This window comes from Glandiceps talaboti, chromosome 23, assembly GCF_964340395.1.
Source record: "Glandiceps talaboti chromosome 23, keGlaTala1.1, whole genome shotgun sequence".
In the NCBI taxonomy this organism is placed as follows: Eukaryota; Metazoa; Hemichordata; class Enteropneusta; family Spengelidae; genus Glandiceps; species Glandiceps talaboti.
In genome coordinates, this window is record NC_135571.1 from 4,938,260 (window position 1) to 4,965,210 (window position 26,951).

Sequence of the window (26,951 nt, forward strand, 5' to 3'; positions counted from 1 at the left end):
ATATGCATTTGGGCTGGCAGCCTCTCCGTGTGGGGAATACTGAACATTACCTTTCCACTTATCTACGATTATAATGTCATGATAATATACTGTGTTCTATTCGGCATAACAAGTGCAGTATACAATTCATTACCCTATGTTGTTGTAAAGGAGTTTGTGCAGATGAAGTTTTACCCAAGCGCTGTTGGCTTGTATCTATTTACGTTTGGTATTGGTAGCTTTACTGGTATTTCGATAGCAGGTAAGAAACCCAACATTACACCTCTAATATGAATATGACAAAAATGAGCTGATATTTGGTCATTTAAAAACTACTGAGCAGATCGATCTGAAATTTGGTGGGAGCATTCTTATGTATGGGTGTTTAAATGTTCATGACATCACGACCCTATCAGTGATATGCAAATTACGTGTCTTTAATTCCAAAAGTACTTGGCTGATTTGCCTGATTTGGCTGAAATTTCGTAGGGATGTACAGATCAAGGGATGTTAATTACATGATGATCCCAAGTGATATGCACATTATGGCTAAAAACGTGATATCTGTTGTCCGATTTCTCTCATGAATATTTAGCCAGGGTTGTAAAAAAATGTTGTTTTATTGATCTCATTGGATCATCAAAGAATGTATGGGACTTTAACATAATGTAACAAATGCATGTTAGTGGCACCTTGAATTATTCCTCCTTGATGTTCCTCGGAAACATTCCCTCAGTTCTAGCACAAAGGGAAGCAATAGTTCATTGTAAAGTGTGTTGTCCGTCTGTATGTCTTGTGGATGATGTAAGCGATTTTGGTATTGAACTTTACCTCAAAAACTACTGGGGATGAAATGTGGTTATGATTCTAAAAATCTTAGTCTGTAAATTGTGAGTGTGTCATACTTACATAAATGATGTTAACCAACATGACTACGGCCTTAAACAATGGTGTACGTGACAGGTGACCTCTATTTAAGCAAAATATATGTTTTATTCCAGGTGCCTTGTATGATCTGTATGGGACGGCAAATGTAACGTTTTACATCACAGGGATATGTGGATTTATTTCATCATTATCGTTATTTATAACATACTGTATTCAAAGGAAGTGTGCAAATTCAAACAACGTTAGGGAGTTTCAAAGACAGAATGAAAGTAAACATACTGAAATGAGAATGCTGTGACCAAGATTTATTTAAGGACACAGTGAATAAACTCTGATGTGATAAAAACTCACGAGACCATCATCGTAGACTGAGGTTGTACCCTAATTGAAGCGGACTGTGATAATTTTATATATGCTAATTATTTAGCGTTGTCAATAGTCTTAAAACAAAATATAACAATAACATACCGCTGTCTATTTATTCCAACATTGTACATATGATAAGCATTTACAGAATATCAACAATGTAGGCCAAAGATCATTTATTAACAGCTAAGTGAAAATTCATTAAGCTTACGAGAGGCATTCAGTTTGCATCTGGTTGAAATATATAGCCTACTTACTGAAAAATATTAATTATATAAATTGCTCATTAATATTCATGGATTGTTCACCAAAACCCGATTACTTCTTGCCATTACCCTACGGAATATGTGTACCAAATTTCATTTGAATTGAGCCAGTCGTTTTTTTTTAGAAAATGGTGCTACAGATGCAGACAGACTGACATGTGCTCACACGCACACACACAGACAGACACAGACACAGACACGCACACACACACACACACACACACACACACACACACATTTTCACCCCTAATATAAAACCTTGCTTAAGGAAGGTAATAAATTCAAAAAGCTGATTGCACTGCAGATAAAATGGACTGGATAATATTTGGATGTGTGAGGGCGCCCTGTCATGGCATACCTTACAAACTTGGTAATAATTTTATGTATGAGGGCGCCCTGTCACGGCATACCTTAAAAACTAGGTAATAATTGGATATGATATTTTTTATTTTATCTGTGGATTAATGTAAAATACTAAGTACAATGTGATGATTGATATGATGACCGTCACGTGGTCTCTTTAATGACCTTTTATTTACATCCGGGTGTTTTCAGTACAGTATTACAAACTTGTGTTTGAACAGTCATTGAGTTGTATGCAAGGTTTATCACATTTTCTACCGTGTTTTACTCATTACTAATAAATGATATTAAAATTTAAATTTAAATTTGAAATTCATTGCTTTCACTGTCGTCCTTTGAATTTATTTGCCTGCTTTTAACGATGCACATGCCACAGTGAGTTGGTCGATGTGCTATGATTGTGCTATAAAACTAGAATTATTATGAACTACTTTTGAAAAAAATGGCCACCCAACAGTACTTCTTCTTCTTGAAATTATGTTGACGTTGGGGGCGCTGAATTTTGGGCACAGACCTCTATTCAATTTGATGTATTAATAGTACCGTGATATTAAGTGTACACGGACTAACAGACATTTTCTTATAGGTAATTAAATATTATTTAGGGTGTACGATATTACTAGTTAGTCATTGTATCTAGCAAAACAGTTTTGAAAGCTTTCCGGTTGCATTAGGCCAAAGAATAAAAATTGTTTGCTTCCGGTTACCCGACCCCAACCAATCATCATCATCATCATCATCATCATCATCATCATCATCATCATCATCATCGTCTACACCATCATCATCATCATCATCATCATCATCATCATCATCATCATCGTCTACACCATCATCATCATCATCATCATCGTCTACACCATCATCATCATCATCATCATCATCATCATCATCATCATCATCATCATCATCATCAACAACAACAACACCAGTTATGATTCTTTCAACTCCTCCTGAGACAGCTAGATGTCAATGTAGTATTCTCATCTCTGACACTAAAAGTGTAAACCAAGGATTGATAACACATATAAAGGATATATAAATATCTGATACAAACTATCACTGCATTGCATAGGATTACAGGTGACATTCGACACCATAATATACATTACAAACAGACACACACACACATACATACATACATACATACATACATACATACATACATACATACATACATACATACAAACACAGACAGACAGACACAGACACACACACACACACACACACACACACACACACACACATACATACATACATACATACATACATACATACATACATACATACATACATACAAACAGACAGACAGACACAGACACACACACACACACACACACACACACACACACACAAACTACTGGTCATCATTACTGTGAAAGTGGAAAAAAAAAGTTGTAAAAAAAGTTGTAAAAAATAGCAATTAATTTCTCACTTTTTTCTTCTCGTAATAAACATTCTAGGGCAGTAATTATACATACAATTTTTTAACACGCATTACCTGAATCCAGATGCCATTGAAATCTCAGCTACGTCAGGCCTGGGAGTTTCAAATTTCCTTCTTTTGAAAAAATACCTTTGCAGAGCTAAAGTTGATGGCACACATGTACCAGCAGTTCTTCTTGGGGTTCACATAATACCTATTTTGAAAAAAAAAATGGTGGGCATTCGTAAGTATACTTTACATGTTATTTTAAAACATAATACCAATGGAGGGAATTACATTTGCATCCATCACAAGTTGTCATAATACTTTGAACGAGACAGCGAGAGCATGCTAAAAACGTGAGCGACATGGTGGCATCTTACTCACATTGGGCCACAGCCACGTGTAAGCTAATATGCTAGAATGGTCAGGACACAAACTAGTCGCATTTAGATATTTACGTACATTAAAAAAATACCAGGACACCGGCCTTTTTGAAGCCCGGGCTTCGCGAAAACACGGAGCTTCGCAGTCACACGTCAACGAATGGTTATCTCTATGTCGTCGATGAGGGCGCACATTACAACGATTGTAGATGATATGGGTGCATACACAATAACTCAAGAGTCTATCTGCAATGTCTGTATTAAACATAGCTAGAAAATCTAAGAATGGAAAAGCAGCAACTGGGTGCTTGAATCCCAGCTTGAATCTACTTAATTTTGGTCAACATATATTTTCAGTTGCCCAGTGCACATAAATATTGACTTTTGAGTGCCACTTGGCCACTGGTATGCTCACAGGCACCTCCCGTGCAGGAATTAGTAGGACCATCTGCTTCTGTAAACTTACCAGTCGATCAGCGGGAATTTTGCAACCTCACGATCGCGGTTGGTTTTAAACTTGAAATCTTCACTGATTGCCTTCCATCGATGAATCTCGCCCCGAATACTAATTTTCCGCTCGTTTTGTAGAATCAAGGCACGTTTTTTTCACAGACAACGATGGCTTTGGTCGTAGCATTGTAACAACAGTGTGACTACTAAGTAGGTGATATGCCATGTGGAAGTGTTTACAACTCTACAGGAATGGAGCATGCGCAGTGTACTTTGACATCTCATAGCGACCTCAAACATCGTATTGCTGCGCACGTGCCGTTTGAATGCGAATGTTCACATTGTCAACTTTTCAATAATCATTTTATAAATTTATGGAAGGTTTTTTGAGGGCTTTGAACGCGAGGTGCCCCGTACAATCTTCAGCATCTGCAGTATGAAAAAAAACAGTCCCCCGTTGCAGCTAATTGGTATTTCACACTACTTCCTTTAAATTGCTATCGATCAGTACATTTTACTTATTGAATGTTTTCAACTTCATTTTCACTCGCTCGCCTCATGAAAGTATAACCGGAGATAACAGCGCGAACATTTTGAACCCCGGGCCTAGAGCACACCGTGCACAATGCCACATCTCTCAGTAAAATCACCGTATGAGAAAAGCAACAGCGCCCACAGGCGACGGCTAAGATTCTACTATCGTTTAAAACCTTTGTTTTGCAGAAGCGTTCAGGAGATTTTGACTTTTCCTCTTGTGTTAGTACACCGACAACTTTGTAAAAACAATCATTGAATCAACTTTGGAGTTAACAGCTTAAATCCAATTCCCAGACGTGTGGTTTCGTCTCAACATATAAAGACAAACAAAAACGTCTAATGGTTACCCTTCTGTCGTCTTAAATAAAAACAATTGCATATTTTCCGGGACTTTGTTACGTACTAGTTATGACTTGGTTACAAAATTCTATCTCAGTGTAGACATTGAGCAATAAAACAAATAACAACAATAACAAATATGTTAAATTATTGGTCATCAATTGGTCTTCTCCGTTCAAATATTCTTGTGTCGTGAGTATTGAGGAGAAAAACAGCTAATTTCAAGATATCATTTATCATTTGTCTTATACAACCACACATAGTAAAAGATGTCTACTTGTACCCTCCTGACCAGGAAATAATAGGTTATTAAAATCATCTCATGTGTCTTATCATATTCTACCTTATCATATTCTATTATATTATGCAGTCACTCTTGCCTCCATTGTCGTCGACAAGATAACTGAACGACTGCAGAAATTAGAGAAGGACTTTGTTATGAGTGAAATCGATGGCTTGCGTAACGAGGTCCATCAAGTCAGAATCTGAGTTGAGAAACATTGTGGTAGTATGAAAACTAGACAAGCAGGTGTGAAGTAATATTATAAATAGCTTATGCCTGTCTCTATACCGCATTTGTAAAATTTATGTCTGTCTGTTTACTGTTTGTGATAGCTTGTAAGATACGGCGTGTCGCTCCGCGCCGCCCTCCTCTCTCCCGACGTGAGAGGGCGTGACTGATGTGTGAGGCCGCCCCATCACGGCTTACCTTACAGACTTGTTTGTGATAGTCAACGTCTCTCTCTCTCTCTCTCTCTCTCTCTCTCTCTCTCTCTCTCTCTCTCTCTCTCTCTCTCTCTCTCTCTCTCTCTCGATGTTTTTTTACAATTACATTATGAGTTTGAATAAAATAAGTTTCCAATATGTATTTTAATGAGTCGTATTTTGACATCAATGCTTCATTCACAAGGACAGCAAATAGTGCACAGTGGTGTCAAAAGATTAAACTAAGAGCATAATGGGAAGTTATAGCGCAAGACGTTATTATTGAGGATGAGAAAACAAACACTCGCATGGGAGACAGACAGCACGTACTTACAGGGGACGGGTGGGGGGGCAGTAGCCGAAGAATGCATTTATATCACAGTGGATAGCCATGAGTGGTGAGAAGGACATGGCTATATCAATACCACCTACATGGGATGCACTGTATGGGATTATGAAGCGACACGACAGGAAAGTAGCCAAGGAAATCAAAGACTTACAGAAACATACTGCAAAATGATTTATCTGTAAAATTCAGGATGATACTGTAAATAGGATGTTTCATCAATACTGGTCACTCATTCACATTGTCAAATGTGCTTCCTTTTTATTTACGAATATTTTACCCAGGGGAGTTTTGTCGAGAATTTCGTCTATCGTCTTATGAGGGCTGGCGAAAACCTCTTTTTTTTTCTAAATGAATATTCTTAATGTACTTGCCGTTGTCAATTTTGTCGTCCCCGGCCTAAATTAATCGTCATTATAGCCTATTCTTTCAACCACCTTCTGCTCGGACAAATATCTTTAAATATCATGTTTACTGATAAAACTAACATGTGTGCAATATCATAAATTAGAGGTATTCATTCTGGTAGCTGTCATCTGGAGTTCACTAATTAAACCTTTGTGCAATTAACATATGCACGTCCACATATGTCGAACATATTAATAGAACTAACTGGACATGATTAGAGACAGACATACATACATACATACATACATACATACATACATACATACATACATACATACATACACACACACACACACACACATACATACATACATACATACATACATACATACATACGTACATAAATACAGACAGACAGACAGACAGACAGACAGACAGACAGACAGACAGACAGACAGACAGACAGACAGACAGACAGACAGACAGACTGTGTAGTGAGTACCTACTTGCTTTGGTTTGTTGCTTTTACTTATTATCTGTCAAAACAGAAGCACGCCAAGGGCTTCCATGAAACGAATCGTCAGGCACTAACTTACGATTTCAAAATTACGTCATAAAGACGCATCATCAACATAATAATTAGCAAAGAGTTGTGCAAATATATTCTGTATTAGGCTATTGTCCTTTCTCAGTTACATATTATTGTGTAGTGCTAGTTAAACATATACCACGTTTTATGTAACACTAACAGTTCTTAGACTCGGCTTGGTAAATCATGCACAACCGAATACGACACTCTATCAAATTCTACCTACAACTGTACATACTATGTTTTCGGATATCAGGATTGAACAAATATAGTTTCTTGTGATATTTTATCTCAATGAAAAGAATTAAAGTGTCACCATACAGACATCAAAAGCAAATTTACATCAAAAAGTGTATTTTATAATGTGTGTGTGTGTGTGTGTGTGTGTGTGTGTGTGTGTGTGTGTGTGTGTGTGTGTGTGAATAATCTATAAAATTGGTGGATGAATAGAGGGGAGGGGTAGGATTCGACTTTTGACGGGAAAGACTCCTACTTTTACCCCCTCCTTGTTTTTTTTAAGTATTCATCTTGTGCAAATATTACAACATCTACATAACCTTCTCGTTTGTTGATGACCAGTTGCCTTTCTAATCAGCTTTGTTTATGTTAAAAATACAATATCTTTAGCATAATTGATTCCAGACATGTCTTTAACTATATGAGGTCGTTGAACCCTCCCATGACACGTGGACACCAGTTACGCTGCTTACAATGTTTCACTAGCACTATTTTAAGCCGAATCTTTCTTCAGTATATAAATACTTCTATTATTCCTAAGTATTGTATGGTATTGTATTGTATTGTATTGTACTTACAGAAACATACTGCAAAATGATTTATCTGTAAAATTCAGGATGATACTGTAAATAGGATGTTTCATCAATACTGGTCACTCATTCACATTGTCAAATGTGCTTCCTTTTTATTTACGAATATTTTACCCAGGGGAGTTTTGTCGAGAATTTCGTCTATCGTCTTATGAGGGCTGGCGAAAACCTCTTTTTTTTTCTAAATGAATATTCTTAATGTACTTGCCGTTGTCAATTTTGTCGTCCCCGGCCTAAATTAATCGTCATTATAGCCTATTCTTTCAACCACCTTCTGCTCGGACAAATATCTTTAAATATCATGTTTACTGATAAAACTAACATGTGTGCAATATCATAAATTAGAGGTATTCATTCTGGTAGCTGTCATCTGGAGTTCACTAATTAAACCTTTGTGCAATTAACATATGCACGTCCACATATGTCGAACATATTAATAGAACTAACTGGACATGATTAGAGACAGACATACATACATACATACATACATACATACATACATACATACACACACACACACACACACACACACACATACATACATACATACATACATACATACATACATACATACATACATACATACATACATACATACGTACATACATACATACAGACAGACAGACAGATTTCAATAATTGATTCCAGACATGTCTTTAACTATATGAGGTCGTTGAACCCTCCCATGACACGTGGACACCAGTTACGCTGCTTACAATGTTTCACTAGCACTATTTTAAGCCGAATCTTTCTTCAGTATATAAATACTTCTATTATTCCTAAGTATTGTATGGTATTGTATTGTATTGTATTGTACTGCATTGTATTGTATGGTATTGTATTGCATTGTATTGTATTGTATAACGTGTTACTATTATTTATTTGCCAGAGGTCGAATAAACAACAACATAATTTTCTTTTCTTTTCTACAAAGAGAACATCACGTACACCAGCACCCCGACACAGAAAAACAAGAAAAACAGAAATAGAAACACCATCTGGTTCAACCCACCATACAGCAAAAACGTAGCCACCAATGTAGGCAAACGATTCCTCAACCTAATCGCAAAAAAATTCCCAGCAGACTCTAAGTTACACAAAATATTCAACAGAAACAATGTCAACGTCAGTTATACCTGCGTGCCAAACATGGCTACCATAATCAAAGCGCACAACGCCACCATCTCCAACAGCGAAACTAAACCCACTCAAAAACCTTGCAATTGCAGACAGAAAGACACATGCCCTTTGAACGGCGAATGCCAAACGGAAAACATCGTATACCAAACCACCGCCCACCGTCCTCAGACCCCCCCCTTCGAACTAAATTGGCCAAAATTGAAAATTGCTTCAAACCACACAATAATATCAAATCAGTATGTAGTAGTATGTAGTGCTGTGGATATAATGCCAGTATGTAGTTAGTAAAAAAAAATTTTGCTGATTTTTTACTACATACATTTACTATAGCAAATATCATTCTCTCAATTTTACATTTTTAACCACTTTTTGTATTTAGGGGTACAAAACACCTATTAAAGTAAAAATCGATTTTGTAGGATGAGAACTAAAATGACTAACCCCCCCCCCCCCGCCCTCACCTACAATGGTTTTTACCCTATATTGAACTATTAATCGCGCCCCTAAGACTGTAGGAAGATACACGTTTGTTGATTACCTTGAAATCACAGTTTATTTTATCATCATTTCAAAAGGACAAAATGCAAGCTTCCATAAGCTTGTGGCATAGTTGTGAGAAAACGTGAACATTGAACATTTGGGACACCGGTCTATTGGAAATGAAGTGTAACTCAATATATCGCAAAAAGCTAAAAAATAAAAAAGGCATAACAAGTTTGTTATTTTACGTACAGTAACAACGATTTTACACATTTATCAGTCTTTTGTAATGTCTTTAGTTACAAACAAAGACTTGACACATGTTGCTTCACATAGAAAGATGTCTTAGAATTGTTTTATAAAATAAAAATCCAAAATAAATACATAATCCTAATCCATATGGCCACTTTAAGTAGACTATTCATTTGATATTCTTGAAATAGCTTTCACATATTTATACATACATCATTTTGGGATAGACATCAAATTATCTGACATTAAAATAATGAAATGTATCATCAGTTCATTAAATTAGTTTACAGTAATATTTGCTGAATATACAAACACTAGATTTATTTAATACCAAAGTGAAAAGACAGTACTATATATTTATATCTACAGATTAATCAAATAGAGGGATTAATATAGAGAGGAGGGACCTTTGACGGGAAAGACTTCTCCTCTAGTCCCCTCCTTGACTGTGTAACAAATAATAGGTGGCGTAGATGAAAGATACTGTTTTTACCTAACATGGAAATAAATATTCTCAAACATAAACAATTATGCTGATGAAACTTAAAATTTTAGAAATAGATAATTATACATTCCACTCTCATTTTTATTTAATATTCATTGTATACTAATCCAAATATTACTACGTCCATAGAAAATATTTGTTTCTTGATGATGACCTATAGTTTTGTTTTTTTCTAATTAGCAGGTGTGCTCATGTTAAAAATATAACATCAATAGTACATTTGATTGCACTAAAGCCATTCATTAGAGTATTGTCTTCAACAGATCGTGGAACTCTCTGATGACACGTTGAAAATTAATCAGCTTGCGACAGTTGTTTTACACAAACGCGTTTTTAGGAGTACGTAAAGACAACAATGCAGACAAAAATGTAAAAGTCGCAAATTGATGTGTACTGTGTGCAGTTTTGAACATCAAGCATTGTATTAAAGGTTCACTTCTAATATTATTAGTCATAACAAGTTGCTGGACAATAATCAAAATAGTTTGAAATGAATTCTATGATTAATAGTGACAGAAAATGTCTCTAGTATAGTATGAAGCTAAATCTCTCTTACAAGGTTTATGTTTTCTGGTGCAAATACTTGGAATACATTACCACTTGAAGTGAGAAACAGAAAATTTTAGATACTTTTGCTGTTTATTGTATGTCCTGTTTGTATTTGTCTCTTTTGTCTTTGTACTATTTATATTTATAGGGCCCAGGGAAGATTGACCAAGGCTAACTGGGCCACACTCTTTAAATGAAGTTTAATGAATGAATGAATGAATGAATGAATGAATGAATGAATGAATAAATCAATGAATAAATCAATCAATCAATCAATCAATAATAAATAAATAGATAAATAAATAAATGGCCTCTCGAAAATAACTTCCAACAAACTCTCTTGTTTTCTAGGATTATACGAAACATGAAATTTGACGATGATTTATTTATAATTTGACAAATAAAGCTAAATATGAAATTTCGATATACGTGAAAATGGCAGCGTTAATCGTAGAGGCAATATTCAAGTGTAGATATATTAATATGTAAGGAAATTGATCACGTGGTATAGGGAAGACGACAAATTACTGCATTCTCCTACATTTCATTAATATGCATACATTTGCATACATTTGATATGCAAATTACGGTCTATTTAAAGGGTAAAATTAAGAACCTATTGTATTCATTTCACGGGTGGCTGAACATCTTGTTGAATGATGAAATTGCTCATCGTATTCGTTGTTGCCGTCGCTGCTGTTGCAGTACAAGCCGGTAAGTGAATTTACCACGAGTCTAAGGTTGACTTATCACGAAGGACAATTCAAAGTTGGTGACTGAATTCCGATCACATATGCACAAATCCAGTTTACACAAAGAATGAGGATTTGATATTTATTTTAGATTGTTAACTTACAAGATAATCTTTTCATGGCGACATGGAACAACATTGACAAAGTATGTGTATGTAACTCAGTACTGTGTAATAAGCTTTAAAATGTGTATATATATATATATATATATATATATATATATATATATATATATATATATAAAAGTTTGTTAATGTACGTAAAACAACAAACATTTTACATATTTATTCATCTTTAGTCATTTATTGAGTTACAAACAAGGACTTGATAAACGTTTTTTTTTGGCATATGTTGTTTCTCATCGATTTTTCAAGTAGGAAGCCATGATAAAATTGTTTTATAAATTAAAAATCCAAAATAAGTACCCAATAATTAATCCTCCACATGGCCATGCCTAGCCCATGGTTGTTTTGTAGGTCTTTGAAAGTAGAAACATACATAACTATTTCCACAAGCGCTATGCTATAAGACCTTAAAATTCATATTGTGTGGTTCCGATTACGTTCAATTTTAGAATAGGTGGGTAGGTTAGATAGGTATATTACTTTATTGATTTTTTAAATAATCCTTTTGATTTGTGTTGTTTAAAAATGTTTTCCTTTTGATATTTGTTATGTGTGAGCGTCTAGTTCAGGTAGTTATGTTTTCTCTTGTTTTCCATATGGTCTCTGTGTTATTGGTTTCTTACGATTACATTTACAGTCATTACAGATTGGAAGAATATTGTTTTTTTAAGTTGATGTCAATTTTCGCATCCACTATTTCTCACGAAACATCATAATTTTAGCGATTTTATTATTTTTTCGAAAATACGTAAAAAAAGAGTTTAGGGTCGGCAGTGAAAAAGGTAGGCGGGGTTGAGTAAGCAGAACCAATGGAACTGATGGTAACTCATGTCAAAGAATTTTCAAAAGTCCTGACTAGCATTTACAGTCCACAGAACATCATCAGACCGACAGACCGACAGACAGACCGACAGACAGACAGACAGACAGACAGACAGACAGACAGACAGACAGACAGACAGACAGATATATCTGGTACTTCATTTAAAGTTTTGGGAGGACAGTGCCCTTGATCGACAATAATTCTTTTCTAAGTGTTTCACTACACTCTCAAATAAGTTCTCATGTCGCTCTTTCCCATGTTATTTTTAAATTACAGGCAATGTAGCCTTGAACAAACAGGTTTACGGTAATGGAAACAATCTTGAAGTCGTTACTGACGGAGATGGTCTGACCTGCATGAACTCAGGAGAAAGAAAGAACCCCACAATCAAGATTGATCTTGGCAAGCCAGTCAGTATATCAAAAATTCACCTAACACTTGGTCCCAATGCTAAGCGTAAGTCTTCCATTACATTGTTCAGAGACATAAAGACGACCTTTGTTGTTTCAAAGCAACCCTTCTTCATATCGCAAAATCTATGATACAATGTCACTAGTCCCAACTGGTATATTTTTTAAACTGCTTTCAAATTATTAGATATGAAACCTTACTCATAATACGAACAGTAGTATTAAGTCACTTATGAGTAAACACATCTGTGTTTAGCAGTACACATATTATGGTGCAATATATCAAAATATGTATTCGGTCCGTACCCAAAACAAGCGCCCCCAACTGGTAACCATTTCAACTTTATCACTATAATAATTATGGCTAAAGGACAACGGACTCATTAACGGACAACCGGAACCCAACATAGTAATGCCATCGGGCTTTGACCAAATTTTGGAGCTAACATGACAAAAATACAGGGCAGATATTTGGTCAGAAGCTCTTAATAGTAATGTGAATATCTTACATTTTTTATATAGGTAAGTTTCACAACACTTTGATTCGTGCTGGTAACAACCTAGAGTTCAGCAAAAACCCAGTGTGTGCAAGACTTGATAACAAAAAGGCACCAATAGAAAATGAATTGGATTGTGAGGCTACTGCTAGATACGTATCTGTGACAAAGGTTGGTAAAGGCAGATGGCTGATCCTGTGTGAAGTCCAAATAATGAGTGCAGGTAAATTTTCGCAACAACACGATACTATTTCTTTACAGTTACAAATTGACTTTCCTCGACCTGTAGGGCTTATCCATTGAGAATATTTTGAATACTTTGAAGATGCGTCATTGTCTTGATAGTTTTCGACAACTTGAAAATTAAATTCGCTGGCAGAGGTGGCCATATATGGAAAAGCAGTCGACATTGATTGTCTCAAAGGAACTCTCTGATTGGTCAATTTGCTGCTAGATAATGATATATTGTTACTGTTTCAGGACGATCTAAAATATATGAATATCAATGAAGTTCCTTTAGGGCAGTTGACGGGAAATGGATAGCTTATTCATTATGCCTTTGTTATTCAAGATGGCACTGATGTCACAGCTACTAAGGAATTTTACATATCGTTGCAGATCTCGCGAGATATGCAAATATTCGTAGCAACAGCGGTTGTCTAACGCATATGACAGCGGTTTACAGGGAAAGCTTTCGCCGTGGCCATGTGCAATAACATTGAGAACAATAGTGTTGCTAAAATAAACGTTTGACATTTTCAGCTTGACCACTCTCACGATGTTGAATAGCTCACGTGGGATCTCGTGAGATCTGCCGCGAGACAATCGAAAACAGAATGTGAACCACGTTTTGGTAGACATCAATCCGTTTATGGGCTATTGATCACTTCAAGCATATTATATGACATTATTCTGCCTATATTTGTTACAAATGATTTGAGACCAAGTGATCTGATGTCAAGTCGTATATTTTTTATTACTTCATGAAATGATGTCAACTCATATCTTCCTGTAACCTGAGTCATATGTGTGTGTAAAATTTATCACCAAAAACAAAACCCATTTCTAGTAATTAAACCATTGTCCTTGTGTATGTTAGCAGATCTATACTTGAAGTGAGCTTTGTATTTTCCGTTTTACTTGGCGCGCGTTTTCTACATGAAAGATCATTACTTTTATTTAGTAAAGTAAAAATACACGCAATTAAAGGTTGTGTGCATTGATAATATACCTTTTAAATCAGTTTTCTAATTTTTGTTTCAATTAACTACAGCTCCACCACCTCCAACAATTGGTGCTACAAGTGAGTGTCAAAGATGTAACTGCTTTGTCATAGACCATTGTGTCTTCACATTCAGTTCTACTTCTACCACCCATCAGTCTAGTGTTCATTCAGTTCTACCTCTATCACCCATCAGTCTCGTGTTCATTAATTCATTCAGTTCTACCTATAACACACATCACTCTAGTGTTTGTTCACTCATTCAGTTCTACCTCTATCTCCCATCAGTCTAGTGTTCATTAAGTTCTACCTCTATCACCCATCAGTTGAGTGTTCATTCAGTTCTACTTCTATCACCCAACAGTCTAGTGTACATTCAGTTCTACTTCTATCACCCATCAGTCTAGTGTTCATTCACCCATTCAATTCTACTACGCACCCATCAGTAGTGTTAATTTGATCATTCAGTTCTGTTTCTATCACCCAGCCTAGTGTTTATTCACTCACTCAGTTCTACCACTATCACCCATCAGTCTAGTGTTCATCCAGTTCTGCTTCTACCACCCATTAGTCAAGTGTTCATTCAGTTCTACTTCCACCATGCACCATCAGTCTAGTGTTCATTCACCCATTCAGTTAAACTTCTACCACCCACCCACCCACCCATCAGTCTAGTGTTCATTCACCCAGTCAGTTCTACCTCTACCCACCAGTCTAGTGTTCATACTCACAGCTATAGAAATGTTTTCATCTGAACATAAAGCATGATGCTATTTTTTCCATGACATGATTCATATATTAACAGTAATCCAAGACTCTGATAATTAACACTAAGGTTACATATCAGTATAAACTGTTATACTAATTTTATGCTATTTTGCTTATAAATGATGCTCCTTGCTAGCCATCATAATATCCATAGACCACATTAAAAATAATCGTAGATAAATCAAGCACGGTTAATAATGTCTTTGTTATATAAATACTCTGTCCACAGATAACATAGCCCTGCATAAGCACGTACAAGGACCTGGAGGTACAGATCCTATGATTGTAACTGATGGTGATAAGAACACCTGCCGTACTACAGGCACAAGGAAAAGTCCATATGTAATTATTGATCTTGGTAGACACTACGATGTCGAAACGGTTAGACTGACACTTCATCCAGGGGCTTCACGTTAGTATTAACAAATATATATATATATGTATTTTTGTGTCTGTCTGTCTGTCTGTCTGTCTGTCTGTCTGTCTGTCTGTCTGTCTGTCTGTCTGTCTGTCTGTCTGTATGTCTATGTATTTATGTATGTATGTATGTATGTATGTATGTATGTATGTATGTATGTATGTATGTGTATGTGTATGTATGTATGTATGTATGTATGTATGTATGTATGTATGTATGTTTGTATATATGTATGTATGTATGTATGTATGTATGTATGTATGTATGTATGTATGTATGTGTGTGTGTGTCTGTCTGTCTGTCTGTCTGTCTGTCTGTCTGTCTGTCTGTCTGTCTGTCTGTCTGTCTGTCTGTCTGTCTGTCTGTCTGTCTGTCTGTCTGTCTGTCTGTATGTATGTGTGTATGTATGTATGTATGTATGTATGTATGTATGTATGTATGTGTGTATATATATATGTATGTACGTTATGTATGCATATGTATGTATGTATGTATGTATGTATGTATGTATGTATGTATGTATGTATGTATGTATGTATGTATGTATGTATGTATGTGCATATGTATTACATTTATATCATGAAACTACATTTTTTTATTTCACTCAGGTACATTCCATAATACTGTTATCCGTGCTGGAGACAGTCAGTCAGCCAAATCTAACCCCGTGTGTGCCACTATCAATAATCGCAATGCACCAGTAGATATAGAACGATCCTGTGTCAGAAATGCTCGTTATATTGTGGTACAGAAGATGGGCGTGGCTAGGGGTATGGTGCTTTGTGAAGTTGAAGTATTCGCTAAGGGTGAGTTTAAAATGGACATGGTCTTCAACCTTTCATCAGTTTTGTTCTAATCTACTGTCATTTGTTTAAGACAAGTAGTTACAGGCAAATCTTCCATCATATTAACTGTTGTGATACTGTATTCCCATCCTGTATGAATTGACGTCATTGTCACGACAGTTCAAAAAGGAGATTTACCACTGAAGTTTTGAACAAGTTACAGTGAATGGAAAAATATACATAACTATCCATCCTTATTGTTATATTAATCCAATGAAACCCATTGGAGGAAAGGTCCCAATCACACCGTAGTAAAAGATTTGAAAATGAACACCAATCCAGGATATGAATTTTTTTTTTCATAAACTTTGGAGAGTTATTTCATTGATCAATCACGGCACACTTTAGGAAACTATATTTTCAGACCATAGTGACTTGGAATATCAATGTCAAAATGTTTGGCACTGAGATGGCGTACAACTTCTTTATAAATTTATTATACCAATTATCTCTCCATGCTTAGACGAAGGACCAGAAATACTTCCAACTGAACCTCTGCCACCACCAATAGAAACTACCGACTCACCAACTGTGGCACCAGAAACCAAGACTGATGCCCCAGATGGTAAGTATTGTGGTCATTTTAATCACACTGTTAGAGCATGTGTGTGTGTGTGTGTGTGTGTGTGTGTGTGTGTGTGTGTGTGTGTGTGTGTACTTTTGTATTTTGTGTACTTTTTGCTGTTCTAGTCACATTGTTTATTAATAATATAAGAGGAATTGAATTGAACTGAACTGAACTGAACTGACCTGAACTGCACTGAACTGAACTGAATTGAACTGACCTGAACTGCACTGAACTGAACTGAACTAAATTGCACTGCACTGCACTGCACTGCACTGCACTGAACTTAACTGCACTGAACTGCACTGAACTGTGCTGAACTGAACTGAATTGAATTTTATAAAATATTGAAAATTATGATTGTGACTACTGACTAAAAAAGGTACAATTATGTCAATAACTAACCCCAACTAACAATGTGTTGTTGATGTTTGCATTGTTCTGTTTGTAATTCTGTTCTGTATTTCTGACAACTATTCCTAGAATCCTACTATGTTTAGCTGAAAGAAAATAATAATTTTCACTAACGTTCAAAAATTTAGTGGGAACGAATTTTTTGTTGCTGTACAGGAATATATTGAAATGAACGATGCCGTGACAAAGTACAAATAAACAAGATAAAATAGTATAAAGTGTCTTCAATTATATGAAATTGAGAATGTGTGGGTCAAACAATAGAAATTGAGTTTCACATAAAAAAAAGAAGTCAAGAGTAATGTGACAATGAATCTAAAATTATGTTTTTCTGTTTTTTTCGTGTTTATTTCTTTAGACAAAACAACCATACCAACAACCCTTGGTAAGTTTAATTACTTTGTGAGTTATTGTGAGTGAGTGAGTGAGTGAGTGAGTGAGTGAGTGAGTGAGTGAGTGAGTGAGTGAGTGGGTGGGTGGGTGGGTGAGTGAGTGAGTGAGTGAGTGAGTGAATGAATGAATGAATGAGTCAGTGAGTGAGTCAGTCAGTGAGTCAGTCAGTGAGCGAGCGAGCGAGTGGGAGGGTGGGTGGGTGGGTGGGTGGGTGGGACCAAATGAATATGTATTGGTGGGTACATGTGTGTATGACACTACTTGTTTTTTGAATTTTGATAGGACACTTAAATAGATCAAAAAGAAAAGTGGATTAATATCATGTTTTCTTAATTTCTTCATGTAACTGAGATTGTACAATAAAACTTGTGTTTGTTAAAAACTGTTTATTTCTAACCCAAATCTTTTATTGCCTTTTTTCTATAGGATGTGAATTCCCTTCAGGTATGACAAACTTAGCTTTGGGTAAATCAGTAAGTCAAAGTTCAGTTAAAGTTGGCGGCGTTCCTGAACGTGCTGTTGATGGTAACAAGAACAGTCATCACACACAGGGCAAGTCCTGTACCCAGACTGCAAGAGAATTCGAACCTCATTGGATGGTTGATCTAGGAAAGATAAGCAAAGTCCACAAACTTGAAATCACCAACAGAATGGACTGCTGCTGTAAGTAACATACTAAAAGATTTCCAATCTTTCATGTATGAGTGCAAAATATTTTGAATGTTCGAATAACAGATTTATGTATAGATTTGTAATCATGAATCTAATCTCATTTTTTATGAATAATTAAGTATTTTGGTTAATTTCGAGAAAGTTCATTGGTTGATCCAATATTAGTCAGAATTTTATACATATTGAGCATTTATGGATATAAAATGCTTTGCCTTTGCCTTTGTCTTAATACCATAATCTTTACAACAGTATTAAAATTCACATTCACTTTCTGTGATAAACGTTAAACGTGTACATTATAACCATCAAGTGGAAAATACACACATTGTAATAATTGTTTAGATGTACCTTGTGTTGATTTGGTTGGTTGTTTTTGTTGTGGTGGTTATTGTGGTGGAGATGGCAGTGGGTGGTGGGGGATGATGGTGATGTGGAGGTGGTGGTGGTGGGTGGTGGTGGTGGGTGATGGTGGTGGTGGTGGTGGGGGATGGTGGTGATGGTGGTGGTGGTGATGATGGGGATGGTGATGGTGGGGATGGTGGTGATGGTGGTGATGGGGGTGGTGGTGGTGGTGGTGGTGGTGGTGGTGGTGAGGAGGAGGAGGAGGAGTATTATAAATTTTGATGTAGTGTAATGGAGACTATTGCAACAGTTATGATAATTAGCTAATAGAGGTAAACAAATAAATTATCAATAAAATAAACAAATTAGTTATTTTAATTGATAAAGAACATGACTAAAGTTGACATACATGTCATTTCATTTCAACAGTTTTCCGTATCAAAAATGCTGAAGTTCGTGTGGGCAACAATCCTGACTTCCGTGAGAACCCAGTTTGTGGAAATTGGGTACTTGGCAAGCGTGCCAGACAGGAGACCATTACTGTCACTTGTGGATGTGATGTCCCAATGAAGGGACGATACGTGTCCATCCAGCTGAGAGACAAGACACAAGTTATGCATTTGTGTGAAGTCGACGTTCTCGGATTCTAATTTCCTGAATACGTCTCATCGAATCATACTCACAAGTTAAATCATATGCATTCAAATAGTTCTTAACACTTTATTTCATGATTTTGAGTGTACAACTTGTAAGATCATAGCAGATGTGTTAGAGACAACAAACACCAAACAAATAAACATATGAGTATGGATGACAAACTTTTAGAATAACTGATTTCTTTAGAGTGACTGTTCTTGGTTTTTTGCTGGTACACTAGTTGTATGGTTGATAATTGACACTTATTGTCTGGCTATGAGAACACTAGTGGACGTCAATTACTCCGGAGGGGGAAGGGGGGTATGCAGCAACTATTATATTTCCAGCGCGAAGTTGAGAGATGGGCTAAATAACAGCATAACACCATGGCCAGCTGGGGTATTATAACCATCCAATTTTCATTGGTATGTATGTATGTATGTATGTATGTATGTATGTATGTATGTATGTATGTATGCATGTCTGTATGCATGTATGTATGTATGTATGTATGTATGTATGTATGTATGTATGTATGTATGTGTGTGTGTGTATGTATGTATGTATGTATGTATGTATGTATGTATGTATATTACTCCACAATATTTCCTCATATTCGATATCTTACAAGAGGCAGTGACTCCGACTGGTAGGGTAGGAAAGCTAGGCTAGGATATTTAAGCTTAAACTTGACTTACTGAAATCATAGAGGATGGAGTCTATGCTGTAGTTTGACATCATGAAAGGATATCACCTTGATCTTGATGACGTGTTGTGATTTTATCATCTATGAAATCGAATCCTTGTTACCACATCCTTTAGAATTCTGTCGACGTTCAGATCAAAGCTGCAAAATAATACAGGGGTGTTATTTTTACGATCAGATAACCAACTTATATTCAAAGAAAAATATTTGAAATAGCAATAATTAGACATTGTACATGTTAATTAGAGGACTGTGTTATCTATACATAATATACATGTACTAATACGTAGGAATACTGATTCATTAGGGTGCTCAGTTTGGGGTGCGGACCCAAAAATCAATTAAATCATTCATCGTTATAATATATCCATGGTTGATTAATTGATATTCATGACTCCTCAGTGCTTATTCCAGTGCAAAACATCTCTCATGAATATTCATTGTGCAACAATGAATATATAATGTCCTCTGACTCCCATCACACAATGGCCCACAGCAAAGATACCCTGTAAAGGCACAAGATCAACTTAATGTTTCTATGAAATCACAAGTAATTATAGGTGATGGAAAATCATTAAATGACTCCCCAGAATCTGTAGTTCATAAAAATGTCTTTATTTCCTGTAGTGGCTTTCCCCTTTGAAGACCAATGTGGATGCTGTTCAGTAGTTTAGCAATCAATCATAACAGATAGGGTTCAAGAGGTAATTGTTGAGAATTTATTCGTATAAGTTACAGTAAAATACAAAATCTCTGAAACCTAGCAAGATCCCAAAGAATCATCTCAATGTATTCCCAGAGAAATTGTAAATTTAAATCTGAATCTGAAAAATCTAAACTCCAAAATGAAGCTTGCTAAAATCGAATCTGAATTTGAATGTGAATATTTTATATCGCCCGTCTCACAGAACCGTGATAGAGGGCGCTAGTCATGACCTTGCTTGTACGTCATACTGTATATACTATGGTCACAGCTGTCTACGTCATCATACTACGTCACCTGTATACCGGCAGACAAGCATTCCGTGTTGTAAGGTCGACAGATTTGCTTGCCGAGTGATCGCCTCAATATTGATAGGGTAGGTACACTTGAAACGATACTAATATAATTGCATAGCGTAGTTTCAAGCATGGATGATGGAGGTGTCAGGGCCGGGTACGGATTAGTCCTGCTTGCATACGGAGTAAGTCGTCTATTCATCAGGATAGGGTCTCTTAAGGGAGCGATCAGTTTTTACGGCCGGGGGGCACCTTAATTTGGGACTCAAAGAATCATCATCATTTTTACAAAGTGAATACGGGGGAGGGTCACCTTATTTTCAACAACTGAATGAAATCATGAACCACCCTGCTGCTTACATTAATTTCCATACAACAAATGTACTGGTATGTGCCTACATACTACATGGGGGGGGGGGGAGTCGTATGTGTTTTTATTTGTCAGAGGGGGTTGGATTGTTTTGTGGATGAATCACAGGGGGGGGGGTCACTATTTTTAAGTACAACACGAACAAGAAGTCACCGGCCCACCCCCAGCCATAGATACTGATCGCTCCCTAATACACCCAGTTCAACTTATTATACCATGTTTGCTAGTTTTGCTAGCTTGTTTTACATGGTTGTAATTTGTAAGTCACAATGTTATGTAATTGTCTCTTGTATTTCAGACATTTTAATTATAGGGCTGAATATTATTTTACCAAACATTGTGTATCCAAGTGGTGTCTGATTTTTGAGAATATCTATGTGATATTGGACTCCATTGTTGAAACAATCTGTTTGTTCATGGAGATATGCTACTTGTTTTAGAACTCAAGCTGTTTGCTTTGTATTTCATATTGTTTGCCTGAGTTGCTTGTATAAATATTGTAGTGAACCTGTGATTATTTGCAATGTCTTCTATTTTTGTATATATATATACACACACACACACACACACACACATATATATATATATATATTTCATGGTCATTTCCTGTACACACACACACACACACACACACACACACACACACACACACACACACACACACACACACACACACATATGCATACATACATACATACATACATACATACATACATACATACATACATACATACATACATACATACATACATACACACACACACATATATATACATACATACACACACACACACACACACACACACACACATATGTATGTATTTCTGTGGACATATTTTGGAGTTTTCAGGTCACTTGTACGTTATACCCATTGATTGGGTGTTGTTGAGAACTAAGTTGTTACTTCATGTTCTTGAACTAACAATTCAGTGTGATTGGTTTGGTTAGATATTAATGCCTTATTGCTATTATGCCAAAGTTCATCCCTACTTAACTCACAAAAGTCATAGAGTCAGTGTTTACCTTTTTCAAATTCATGACCATACATATTTATGACCACTGGGTTTCATACTTGTAGGATGAAAATTAACCAAGGAGACTGCTGAGACTATTCTCACGTTTGTCCCATTCAACTTACATACAGGTTGGAACCTTTAAAAAATTTGGTTGGTTTGTGTAGGGAAACTATTGGCGATATATATGAGGGGGGGGGGGGAATGGGGCTCCGAACATGGACTAAAAGTTCATCCATGTTGTTCGGTTCCGGTTAGAGGTAACCAGCCATGTGGTTGTTACATACAGGTTGGAACCCTTAAAATTTTGGGTTGGTTTGTGTAGGGAAACTATTGGCGATACATTTCCGGATCGGTAATAGTTGATCTAGAATCTAGCCTGTGCACTGTGTGCTAGCAGGACTAGGTACGGATAAACAATACACTGAGAGGTCAAAGGTCACAGTTAAAGCCAGCAGACACTTCAAGCAGACACTTTACTCAAGGCAGACCATCATCTCTTATATTATTCGTATATTCATATTCAATTCGTTGTAGTCATGGTTACATCAAGGACGTGTATGGTTACTCACGTAGTACTACTAGTAGTCGTATTCACCTTTCAGGGTGGTTATCCGAGCTAGAATACACTAGTCTTATCATGTTTTCTGCAAAGTGCATGGCTAACATGATCTTTTTTTTCATTTGACCTAGATTTGGGTGAACTAATTTCAACGTACAGGGTATCAATATTTGATAAGATGCTACGTCTCTCAGGTATGTAAAGCACCATTCACAGGTTCTTCCGTTTATCCAGCCTCAACACTGGTGGCTCACTTCATGGCCATTCACAGGTACTTTTGTTTATCCAGCCTCAACACTGGTGGCTCACTTCTTGGCCTCTATACAAATGTAGGTTGAGAGTCTGGGTAACCGAGACTAGTCAACAGGGAGCCCAGGAACAGTGTTAATACAAACAAAAAAACACACATATTAATACATAAATATAGATAAACAAAATGTGCATCGTGAGTAAATGAAAATACTATTATAAACACACAAATAACAGAGTTACCCCAGGCAGATTATGGGCCACTTGAAATTGTAAGTCAAAAGAAGAAAATTGTTTAAGCTCAAATAAAAAATTATGTGTTTCTGATTATGCTCAATTTTAGAATAAGTGGGGTAGATAGATATTTATGTTATTTTATTATTTTATTTCTTGTGTATCAGAGTCTCTAGTCCAGGTTGTCCTTTCTTTTCCATATGGTCTCTGTGTTATGTATTTCTTCCGATCAGATGTACAGCCATTACAGATTGGAAGAACAGTTGTATATTGTCTCTTTAAGTTGATGTCAGTTTCCGTATCTACTATTTCTGGCGAGACTTCACAGTTTTTGCAATTTTATCATTTTTTTCTCAAATACGTAAATAAAAGTTTAGGCTCGGCATAAAAAACTAGGTGCGGTTGGGTAACTGGAACCAAACAATTATTGTTTTTTAGGCCTAAGCCCAAAACATTTTTAAAAATAAAAAGATAAGAAATTTTTTGCCTGCTTGACTTCCATGTACATCTGTTTTCTTTTCCCTTGTGCTGTCTGTACATACATGTATGTCATCAAACTTTCACAGAAGGGGTATTCTGACAGACATCTTATTCAGTTTTGGGTTGAAGCTATATTTTTTTAAAAATAAAAACATTTTTGAAAAATGATAAAATGAAATCATGACCTACCTACCATATTCTCGGAAGCCGTGTAATTAGAAACACACAAATTTCTCTCACTCATTTACATACATATATACAGGCTTGTATGCTATCATAATAATGCACTGAGGTCTATCTTTCTATATTTAATTGTCCATGACACTTAGGAATGACTATACTAGTATATAGAAAAATAGTATATTATTTAAATATACATAGATTAGTTATTTATGTGTTTAAAATGGTACTGCTTAATTCAGTGTGCCCTCTAAGCCAATGTGCCACTGACGCACACAATTTCTAGTGACGTACTAAAATTTGGTGTTCCCCTATCTCTTACTATGTGGTGACTCACAAGAAATGCCAGTTTTTATCATTTTGACTCACAACAACAAAATTTGGCTATCGTTAGAGGGCACACTGCTGCTTATTCTGTTTGGGTATGTTTATTTTTTATTTGTTTATGTATGTATTTGTTTTGTGTGTTTTCATTTGTATGTTTTTCACACAATTTCCGGGATCCCGATGTAATAAGTTGATATATTGTATGTATTGTCTGTATTTAGTTATTTTTCCTATTTTTTTATAACATAGGCTTACAACTGGACAAGATTCCAACAGGGTACAAGACCTTAGGTCTTGCCTGTGGTGTTGGTATTGGTCTTCTAGCAATACGAGCATTACAGCAAAAAGTTCCCAAATCAAAAACAGAGACTGAAACTAGTTTGGTTCCTGGTGGACGTGAAATGTCAGCTGAAGAGTGGATGACAACCGGACTTACAGAATTAGGGATACTGACAAACTGTTATGTGCATTTTGTAGAGTCTCGACAGCCAGTAACTAAAGAACTTGTAACCAGAGCTGCACAGATGATGCGAGCTAGACACCCATTACTACGCATGCGTGTTGACGACATCATCGATGAACATGGGAAGGCGAGACATTACTTCATACCAATGGAGGAAGAAGTCCTTGATATTGAATTGATTGCCAAGGATGACTGGCAAGACGTACACACAGCTGAATTACTCCACAATATCAATTCAAAGACGGGACCACTATGGCGAATAAAGATCATGCCAAACAATGAAGAAAATGGACTGTACCAAACGATATTATTTGTCACATTTTCCCATGCTATTATCGATGGCAATATCATGATGCGTTTTATTGACGAGCTTCTTTCTAACATGTCATTGGTGGCTGAGGGTAAGGGAGATCTTCCAGTGAGTTTGCCAATGGTTCCTCATGCACTTGATACATTTGGTATACAAAGAATAACCTGGTGGGAATGGTTTAAGTTTAAATTTGTACTGTTTCACCTATTAAGTTGGCACCAGCCTGTAAATCTCTATCTTGCCAAGTTTGGTGTTGAAATCGCTCGAAACCCAAACGCTAAAAAGGAAACCCGTATTATACCTCTAGAGTTTTCTCAACAAGAAACAAGTAAGATACTTGAAAAGAGTCGTTGTCATAAGGCTACTGTAAGTGGTACGTTGGCAGCAGCAGCGGCTGTAGCAATTTCTCAGATTATGCAAGATGGTGTCCTGAAATCACCGCTAACTGTCCCAACAAGTTTTGCAACCGACGCAAGACGAATATGTAAGCCACCTTTGGATGCAACGAAAACATTTGCTATATATGCGCCACTAGTTGATACCCCAATAGATATGAAAGTGGAAGCTAATGCTAGAAACCCAGACGAGTTTTGGAGACTAGCCGCACATTATACTAAGGAGACTCATTCGATGGCAACCGGGGGATGGCCGCAGACAAATATGAAAAGCACTTTATTCATACAAAACCAAGGCTATTCAGTGGATGACTTCATTCTACCGACCATAAAGGATGATAAGAATGGTAATAGGTTTGGAGACGGTATCTTCTTTTTCTCAAATTTAGGAAATCTTTCTTATTTTACAAGGGAAACTCCTCGCATTTTCGAATTGACGCGTCGACATTGTGCCTGTGAAATGTCAAAATTTGGATCCATCTTCTGTCACTACATCTGCACATTTGATGGCCGTTTATTCTGGAGCCTGACCTACTACAGCCATGTTACTACCAGAGAACGAGCCCAGGAGTATGCCAACCTGATAACCGACATCTTAACAGAAATGTGTGCATTTTAAGATTTTAAGATGTATTCGATATATACCAGACATCACAGAAACATTGGCAAAATTCACAGCACTTAATGATATCGCCATGTGCCTGTGATGGATGGATGATAATTCATCAATTTGAAAAAAAAATGAACATATTTAGCTTGAAGAATACATTTACCACATACAGGGTAAATGTTTTTTATGGTACATGTAGTGAATTGTATATCGTTATTTGTAATTATCATTTCACTCATTATTATAGATTCTCAGAATATACAAGTATCTTGCTAAAATTTCATAACTTTAGTGAAGTGATGCTTTTTCTAGTAAGTTGCCTGGAGGCAGTGTAACCCTCAATGTCACACCAAAAAATATTAGATATTCCCGAAACAATGATGTGTATGTAATAAATGTTAAGATTTTGTTCAAAACTTCAACTATAATT

General features: G+C 36.2%; 2 protein-coding genes across 2 annotated transcripts; both read left to right on the plus strand.

The window, feature by feature from the left end:
* The first annotated feature begins 11,400 nt into the window (after positions 1-11,400).
* LOC144453187 (uncharacterized) lies at positions 11,401-19,637 on the plus strand. Its single transcript, XM_078144465.1, has 10 exons — positions 11,401-11,455; positions 12,718-12,897; positions 13,374-13,571; positions 14,622-14,651; positions 15,568-15,750; positions 16,365-16,562; positions 17,065-17,166; positions 17,939-17,965; positions 18,400-18,636; positions 19,417-19,637. Exons 1-10 carry the CDS (start codon positions 11,401-11,403, stop codon positions 19,635-19,637), a joined length of 1,431 nt encoding a protein of 476 aa, XP_078000591.1.
* A 1,691-nt stretch (positions 19,638-21,328) lies between these two features.
* Positions 21,329-26,951, plus strand: LOC144452955 (uncharacterized). Its single transcript, XM_078144191.1, has 3 exons — positions 21,329-21,408; positions 23,405-23,467; positions 24,993-26,951. Exons 2-3 carry the CDS (start codon positions 23,452-23,454, stop codon positions 26,528-26,530), a joined length of 1,554 nt encoding a protein of 517 aa, XP_078000317.1. The 5' UTR covers positions 21,329-21,408; positions 23,405-23,451; the 3' UTR covers positions 26,531-26,951.